Source organism: Pterocles gutturalis, unplaced genomic scaffold, assembly GCF_000699245.1.
Source record: "Pterocles gutturalis isolate BGI_N339 unplaced genomic scaffold, ASM69924v1 scaffold2101, whole genome shotgun sequence".
NCBI classification, from domain to species: domain Eukaryota; kingdom Metazoa; phylum Chordata; class Aves; order Pterocliformes; family Pteroclidae; genus Pterocles; species Pterocles gutturalis.
Genome location: NW_010097477.1, coordinates 1 through 9,160, shown reverse-complemented (window position 1 = coordinate 9,160; position 9,160 = coordinate 1). Strand labels below are relative to the sequence as shown.

Here is a 9,160-nt window from a genome sequence, read left to right as displayed (position 1 = left end):
CCATCTCTCCTGTAGCCCCCTTTCAGCACTGGGAGGTGCTGGAAGGTCTCCCCGGAGCCTTCTCTTCTCCAGGCTGCACACCCCCAACTCTCTCGGCCTGTCCTCGCACGGGAGCTGCTCCAGCCTCTGACCGTCGTCATGGTCCTTACTTGATCCCACTGTCCATGTCTCCAACAAAGATGTCAAACAACTCTGGTCCCAGTACCGACCCCTGCAGAATGCCACTTGTCACCGGTCTCCACTTGGACATGGAGCCATCGGCCACAACCCCTTGGGTGTGACCATCCAGCCAGTTCCTTATCCAGTGAGTGCTCCTTCTGTCAGATCCACTTCTCTCCGATTTAGAGACAGGATGTGGTGCAGGACAGTGTCAGATGCTCTGCACAACTCCAGGTGGGTGGCATCAGTTACCCTTCCCTTGGCCACCAACGCTGTAACCCCGTTGTATTTATTCTCCATGACTTCATATCCCTCTGACTATCAGTGAGGTGACCAGCATGTAGCAACGCTGTTGTGCGCTCGGGTTTCGAGAGGAAACCAGAACTTCCTAACTGCCAGCCATGGTCGCTCAGCGTGGTGGCAGGGGACACTGGTGCTTCCTGCTGCCTTCTGCATTTTGGGCACAAAGTCTGACCAGGCACCGCTGCACCCCTGCTTGGCCCGTGCTTTTTCAGTGATGGGACTTTGCCCCTTTTGGGGTTGCGTGGATTTTTGGGATTGATCTGTAAAACAAAAGGTCTTTCCTGCTCTGACCGAGAGTCACTTTTATTTGCGTATCTCGTGGCGGTGAGCTCTGTTACATGAACAGGAGGCAGGATGGAGGTGTCTGACTATAACGAGATCCCTGCGTCTGATTTTTACCCTCTTTCCTAGGCGAGGCAGACCAGGAGGTAGCTCTTCTCTGTAACTCTGGCTTTTCTCATGCTGGGAACAGGAAAACCTCAGGTTTGGTTTGTAAATCAGTTAGGGCTCGAGGCTCTTTGTGGTGCAGAGGAGTATAATGAAATGATGCGTCGTCCATCGTCTGTGGTGACTGTGCCGTGAGCCGATGCTGCTGGGAGGCTGTGCTGGGGCACCAGCCTGCCCTAACTCCTGCTTTGTGAGGCAAGACGTTTGCCTTGGAGACACGGGCACATGGAAATCCCGCTGCGTGGTTTGCTGGGATTGCATCCAGCGCGCCGGGCGGAGAACTCAAACGGCAAAACTCCATCGTTGCAGCAAGCGTCGCGGGCCGAGTCGGGCTGTGGAGCGAGAGCTGCAAGTGTCTGAAGGCCAGCGTTGGATTGCTGGGTGTGCCGGTCCTTCGGGAATGTTATGGGATGGCATAGACCGTACCCTCATGAAGCGATCTCCCGCTGTTCCTCTGTGGGCAGGTCCTGGGCGAGCAATGCCTCTTTCTTGCCGGACCTTCCCAGTCTGGACCCGAGACAGTTTCCTGTACTGCCTGCTGTCCCCAGGCTGCTGCGCCGTGCTCCAGGTCGGACCATGCGGATAAACACCGGCTGGGTGCCGCGAAGCTGCGAGCCGGCTCTTGGTTCTTCTCCAGACCCTCCCTCAGATTGCAGCCTGCTCTTTCCCCACCTGTAGTGTGGCAATATCGTCCTTACCTTTGCGGAGGAGTGGTGAGGTTGAATGTTTGTTATTAATGAGGGTAAGAGCCTCTGAACAACTGTGCAGCGTTATCGCCCATAGTCATCATTTCTCCATACGAACTCTTGAGCCTTTTGTTGTCGGCTCCCCATGGCGTGACCAGATAACGCAATCTCTCATCAGCCTTCCCCACCAGCTCCTTCTTCGGTTGCTATTATCAGGACCTTGCTTTTGACATTGCTGCAGCCCCCCGGGGATGGCGGTGACGTGCCTGAAGTGGTTTAAGCGGGATGATTGCACATTGGCTCTGAGCACCGCCAGCTCGGGAACACGCTCGCAGTGATGTGTGGGTGTCGGCGCTGGATGCGACGATGGCATGTGTCGTGCTAGTCATCGGCGTGTCGCTCGGCACTTCAGCCGTTTTGGTGCCGCCGCGCTCCTGCCCCTCCACTTCCGAGGGGTTTGATGGGTGGAGATGAGTCCGAGCCGGGGTCTTTTTCTTGCTCCTCCCGCATGGATCAATAAGAGACGGCCCAGGTCTAGTGCAAGTGCAGCCAAAGAGAAGAAGCCACTTTCTGAGGGAACCTCTTTGTCCTCCAGGGACTGCTGCTGGAGCACAGCCCCGCGTGTGCGTGCAGATGCTGCTCTGCCGTGGGCGGTCCTGTGGCCGGGTGGGCTGTACGGGGGTCCCACCATCCCACAGCCCATGGTTCCGGAGGGGGCTGAGCCGGGCAGGATGAACGTTTGCAGCACCGCTGATCTTTGCTCTGTGTTCTGGTGGAGGTTTGCTGCTCTGCTGTGATTCGGGTGCTTGCTGCTCCACACCACCCCCAGGACCCTGCTGTGTTTGTGGATCTGCAGTCGGGCGTGTGGATTAGATGGTGTAAAAACCCTTTGGGCCCCACCTACCCCCTTTCCTAGGAGGAGGCACAAGAGAGCGGCTGTGAATCTCACAGAGAGGAGCAAGAAAAGCAATATTGAACTCGGTGGAGAGCGAAGAGCTGGTTCTTTCTGCCTTTGAGCCCTGGGCAGCGGTGCTCGGCCGGGCAGAGCTCTTGGCTGGGTGTCTCCTGGGCTGGAGGCTCGGCCGGGCCCAAAGCCCCACTCTTGGGAGGGCAGGGCAGGACGGCCCGAGGTAGGTTGGCCCCTCGAGAGCCCGCAGCAGGGGTGGTTGGATGTCACGCTGTGTTTTTCTGTTCCTTAGGATGCTGTTTGCAGCGCTGATGGAGGGGAGTGGGTATCTCTATGCTGGTATTTTGAGGTTGAATAGCAGGAGGTTTGAAACAGGAGACTGGGTTGAGAAAAATGGCTATAATCACCCCTGGAATTAAGATGTTCCCTTCAGGCATGTCTCTTGTCCCCTCTCTCGCTTGGGGACATCTCTTCTGGTCTCTCTTTTGAGGGTGGTGCCTTCTGGCATACCGGGATTGTGAATAGAGGGTCATTTTTGCACCGAGGCTGGATCCTGTTTCCTGCTCCCTGTGTTAGCCGTACACCGGCCTCTGGAGCAGCTTCACCTTCGCAGCAGGAGGAGAAGCGACTAATCAGGGTCCATCTGGTCTGCTAAGGGGGTGACATACTCAGCAGGACCCTCGGCCGCTGTCCCCAGCCAGCCTGGGACACTTGTCCTGGCTGCTGACGGAGAGCAGGGCGATTGAAGCTGGCAACCGGCTTATCCTGTGTCTGCGTGCGGGAAGACGGAGGCATTAGCTCAGGCAGTTGCAGCTTCTTCCCAAAGGAACGTGTCCCGTTGCCATCTGTCCTCGTTTATCGTAACGTGCCAGCTGCCAAGCCAGGCAGCAGAGCAGGAACAGAGCTGGCACCTTCCTGTTGATCTGTGGCTTTCCCTGCAGCGCTTGTTTGACTTTGTGTTCAAGACTGGCTTTGCTTCCCACCATGGCAGGGTTATTTTATTTTTTTTTCCCGTTGTGCAATGTTTTTAGCAATGAATAGCACCTGTGACAGATTTGGGCAGACTTACCAGAGGAGGGGAGAATTAAATTGACTTGAGGGGGCAAATATTCCTGAAGGGAGTGGGCGCCTTTGTCTACTGCCCCTCCCCAGAAGGCAGTTGGTGCGTGGCATCAACAGGGCTGGCTTTGCCGCCCAGCTCACGCAGAGGAGCTGGAGCCTCCTTGGGTCACCAGGGGCTGCCAAAGCCCAGGTATTGTTTGGGGCTGGGTGCGTGGCCTCCCTTTTTGGGCAGGGTTCTAAGATAGGTGGCTGTACGTACTGCTAGCCTGGGATGGAAGCTTCTCGGAGATGAGCTCTCCCCAGATTTAGCAGTGGTGGAGGAGGACATGCTTCCTTCTGGCCGAGGTTGTGTGCTCCCTGTGCCAGCAAGCTGCCGTGGTGGGAGGGAAGGTGGCTCTGGTCACCGGGTTAACGTGGGTGGGAGGGAAGGTGTCTCTGGTCACCAGGTTAACGTGAGACAGGGGGAGGCAGGCAGCTCTGCTGCTGGCCTGGTGTTGGGGACACAGCCCCCAGCAGAGCAGCAGGCTCACGGGGAAGCATCCTGAGATGAAACAACCAGATTTCCGTTTCAGGGCCCTAACAGTGTCCCTTCTCTCTAAGTGACATGGGTTAACGCAAGGGACAACCCACCTTGTCTTGTCCTGCCAGCAGGCATCTACTGCAGTTGTTGCTTTGCCGTGGAGGTGGGACGGGACTTGGCGTCTCCTGGGCCTGGCTTAGGTGGGGATTAACTCTAGCACTGAGCACAGGAGCCAGAGCCAAACCCGGAGTGTCCCTCACGCAGGAGGCTGCAGGGACTTGCCCGTGCTCAGAGGAGATGTGGTGAAGAGGCAGGGAGGAGCATCGGCCAAGAGCCCTTTAGGTGTTGACAGGTTTTATTTTTGAGGTGGTGTCATATGATCTGGAAACAGCACTTTGAACGTGGGCCGGGCAGCGTCTCTTAACCCTTTGGGATAGTCTAGACCCATGTCTGCAAAGCTGCTGGGTTCTGTTTGGGTTTGCCAGAGAAGGGACAGTGGCACTTGGTGCAAACGTGTGTCTGGACAGCGCGTTCCTCCAGTGCTGGAGGAGAGACGTGGATGGACACTGAGGGGCTGGTAGCAGTTGGTGCAAAACCCCTGTGAACATGTTGGTTTTCAAGTGAGGTGCCATCAGTAGGTTTCAGAGTTAACAGTGAGGTGTTCTGTGGGTAGCTGCGGGCTGTTTCAGTCCCCGCAGACCAATGTGGACATCGGTGCTCCCTAGGTTTGGGCTGCACATAGCTGTGATGCTGCGGTGGGCTGAGCCTGGCTGGGGGGCAGCTGCCCCCCCAGAGCCTCCCCATCACTCCCCTTATCTGGACAGGGGAGAGAAAATGTAACGAAGGGCTCGTGGGATGAGATAAGGACGGGGTGAGATCATTACACCAATTACTGTCATGGGCAAAACATGCTTGACTTGTGGACAGTTAAGTTATTACCAATCAAATCAGAGTGGGATAATGAGAAATAAAATCAAATCTTAAAAACACCTTCCCCCCACCCCTCCCTTCTTCCGGGCTCAGCTTCACTCCCGATTTTTCTCTGCGTCCCGAGTCCTGCTCCCAAATCTGCCCGGTTGTTCTCAGCCCAGAGCTCTGCGTTGCTGGTCCCAGCCCGGCGATGGCCGAGATGTCTGGTGGGTGCCCAGGAGTGGGGACCTTTGTCACCGCGCTCCCAGCCCGCACCGGCTGTGGCTGCAAACTTCCGCACAGACCTAGACTGAGGTTTTTTTCCCCTGTTTCACCAATTCTTCCTCAGTTTGTCCTCTGGGTTGTTTGGGGTTTTTTTCCCGTCCCTCTTCATCCTGTTAAACCTCCAGCCTGGAGCAGCCCGGTGATGTCTGTCTGTCCTGCGGAGAGCTGAGCTCTGCTGAAGGATGCTGCGAGAGGACGGGGAGCGGAGCTGGGGCATCGACAGCCCTCGGAAAGGGGAACGTGCGGAGCTGCTGGACCCCGGCAGCGTCCTGCATCATCACACCAGCCCTGTGCAGACAAAAATCCTCCTCCTTGGACTCCGTGGGACAGTCTCCATCGCGGAGCCACGTGTTGAAATGCTGATGTCTGAAAGCGATGAAGTAGAATTTCTCTGAGCTAACATGTTCTTCTTTCTTCTTCTTTTGCAGGAACGCCAAGGCCGCGTCAAGTAAAAGGCTATTCCCCCCCGGAGACTGCAGCAGAGAGAAAGAACGAGCAAAAAATATCCCGGAGAGAATTAGGACTTTTTTTTTTCTTAATTTCATTGACTTCAAAAAGACTCTTGACAAACTTGCAGTTTAAAAGAAAAAAAAAAAGAGTATTGGAATTTCACAAGACATAGGACTTTAAAAAAACAAAAACAACAAAAAAAATCCCTTCTAGGTAGAGCATAGGTAAAAACTGTCCCCTTTCTTTTGGCTTTGGTTGTGATTTCAGAGCATACGCTTTGGTTTTTGTCTTTTTACTATGTTTTTTCGGATTTTAAAGTCCGTAAGTGGCATATGCCTTTTTTTTCTCTAATTTTTAAACCCCGCCGCTTCCCTTCCTTCCACCCCCTCGCGCCTCCTTCCCCTGGTTTTGACATTTGCACTTGGAACACCGAGTTGTAACATCCACCACGGAAAGTGGAGGAACTTTTTTTTTTCTTTCCCCACCCTGGCCTGGAAGAGGAGGAATTCTACGAGGAAGTCGGGGTTTTTGGCCTAAGAAGAATTGAACAGAAATTGTCCACGAGGTTGTGTCTTGAAGGTGGTTCATCTTTTTCTGACCCTTTGTTACTCAAAAGTCAAGTACTAGGAGTCCTAAGAAATGTTCTGTTCTTGTGCATTATACGGATTTACAGATTAAGTCTGGATTAATTTGATTTTTGAAAGCTGAGAACAGTGGTAAAAAAAAAAAAAACAACTTGTTTTGTTTACAGGAAAATGAATTTTGGACAAAACGAAGAAAAAAAAATATTGTAAAATGTGTAGTGAATATGTTTCTTCAGTTTCTTGTTAAGCCAACGAGGAATGGGCGTTGCCTTTCTTTTCACCATTAATCACTTCTCAATAATAAACGTGAGATCCTGTTGAGCATCACTGGTGTCTGCTGCTGCCTTTTCGGCGCTTCCCTGCAGAATTAATCCCTTAAAATAATGACCAGAGTCCGGTTTCTCCTCAGGTTTGGAGCAGGGGGCTGTGCCCCATCTCCCAGTATCCCGAGCTTGGTCCTGCTGCCGTACCGGGATTTGTTCCAGCGTGTTGGGATTTTTTTTTTTTTCTTTCTTTCTCTTTGATGTGGGTAGATGTCTGGCGCGAGGGACAGTGCCCCGCTGGCCTCGCTGTTCCTGTTCCCATTTCACAGGTAAGTTGGGAATTGCCCGACGCGCAGACACCCTCTCGCATCCCCGATCGTCTCCCCTGGGATCACAGCTCACGGGCAGGAAATCAAATATCCGCGTTTTCTGCTTCTGGAAGTTCAGAGGGAATAAAAGAGTCCCAAACGCATCTCCTGAACCGGTGACAACGCTCTGTCGATACCTAATGGGTTGCCATCGAGGAAAATTGTGTGATATTGAAAATTTCTCAATTCTTCCATCGCAGCTGGGAAACATCTGGAACCAGCTGGCTGCCGGCTCCGCTCCTCTCACCTTGGGTGGAAAATCAGCCTGGTGAGCGCCGCTGTCCCATCACCCTGCTCACGCACCACACACTCCGCTGATTTTTTTTTTTTTTTTTTAATTAATTCTCACTTCTGAAAAACAAACACCCAAAACCCACCTCCAACCAGCCTGGTCCCTGTCGGGTGAGGACCCCGCTGCCTCCCGGGGGCTCCGGTGGGTGGCAGGAGCAGTTTTGTGGCCGTTTACGTTCTGTGGGGATATTTCACTTGTTTTCTCCGGAACAATTTTCTCTTTTAATTCTTGGATGGCTCTGGCCTCTGTGTGCCTCTGAGCTGGCTGAAAACCCAGATTCCTCGCTGGTGTCCTCATGTATTTGCAGAGGGAGCGTCAAACCCGCGTGGTTTGCAGAACTGGAGGAAATAAGGGTGGAAAGCTCGACTCTTAACGGCCCAAATTAAACAATTTGTCTTGGGAGAGAATCTTCACCCAAAGCCGGAGCGAGGGAGCCCGGCAGGTCTCGGAGCTCGGTTTTGCCGGGGGTCAGACCCACCTCGTTCCCCGTTTGGGCTTCAGCTGAGGACCCGAGAGATGCGGGAGGAACAGGAGGATGCGATTTGAAAACCGCAAATGTTCAGATGCAGGTGGAGTGCCTGCAATTATTTTTACATTAAAAAAGAAAAAAATTCCTTTTTTGCAGGTCGTATCGGTGTCCTCTGACCTGGGCTGGCCCCACGCCGCTGTCCCGTGCTGCTGCTTAAATGTCCCCTTGTGTTAAGCTGCATGAGAGCTAAAGTACTGGGTTTTCCCCCCTTCTTTTCCCCTTCTTCTTCTTTTTCCCCCCCTTCTCATGAGAGCTAAAGTACTGGGTTTTCCCCCCTTCTTCTTTTTCCCCCCCTTCTTCTTTTTCCCCCCCTTCTTCTTTTTCCCCTTTTCCCCTTTTTTTATTTTTGCTTTTTTTCCCTTTTTTTCTTTCTTTTTTTCTTTTTCTAAGGCAAAGCAGGTGGATCGCTGGGCTGTCACGTTCCTGATGCCAGCACCCCCGTAGGATTTATTCTGCAGCCTTGGCATCACTTGGAAACCAGCGGCTGCACGAAGCAGGAGTGCGGCGTGCCCAGGGACCTTTGTGCCCAGGGACCTGAAACTGCCCCGTTTTGCCCCAAAATGGTAAAGTGGAGAGAAAACATAGGTGGTTTTGTACATCGCTGGCTGGCTGTGCCGTTCGGGACACGTGGGGAGTTCTGGAGGAGGAACAGAAGGGGTAACACCAAAACTGGCCCTGATATGAAATATTTGGGGTTTTTTTTAAGAAAAGAAGCCAGATGGGTGTCCCGGAGAGTCGAAATAGTCCTGGGAAGAAGGGGTAGCTCGGGTGTGGGGAAAAAGTGGGTATTTGATGCGTGACTTGGAGGAAGCGGTTTCTGCCAACCCGCCTGAGGATGCTCGGAGGGCAGGACCAGCGGGGAACCTGGTCCTGTTCTGGTCTGAACGGGACAAAAATGGGACCGTGCTTGTGCACCTGAGGAGGCTTCCCAGCAGGTCTGCGTGCGGGAGATTCCAGGATCCAGGCAAAAAACCCCACAACGTTTCCGTAATTATAACTGAACACTGTCTCTTAGTGAGCTGGACCAGGTAAGAGCAAAAAGATTTACTGACTGCTGCCCTCTCTTTGGAAAAATGGGGGGAAAAAAAAGGAAAAAGAAAAAAAAGGAAAAAATATTTGCATGGGAAAGGGACCCCCCTCAATGTCCCCCACACTCATAACGGGGTGATGTCTGTGTCCAGCATCACAGGGGGTCCCACAGCCCCCACCCTGGGCTCCTGGGGGATGCTCCCCGCCCTCCGTCGGATGCTGTTGGACCTTGTCCCCCGCTGCAGCCCCCCCAGACCCTCCCACCTGGCCAGCCGCTGCCCAGCTTAGCTGGAGGGACGTTTTGCGGAGGATTAACCGTCTGCAGAGAATGTCATCCTGGCTGCTTCCAGGCAGGGATTTATCCCAG

The 9,160-nt window shown here is 53.5% G+C and overlaps 1 protein-coding gene across 1 annotated transcript in view; it reads left to right on the top strand.

The window, feature by feature from the left end:
- The window catches only part of LOC104461636 (YTH domain-containing family protein 2), a gene marked incomplete at its 5' end in the record, with an annotated part of 14,773 nt that extends 9,013 nt beyond the window's left edge, over positions 1-5,760 (top strand). Inside the window, one exon of the mRNA XM_010073319.1 lies at positions 5,707-5,760. Coding sequence (XP_010071621.1) covers positions 5,707-5,730 — 24 coding nt within the window. The remainder of the gene's footprint in view (positions 1-5,706) is intronic.
- Positions 5,761-9,160: the final 3,400 nt, after the last annotated feature.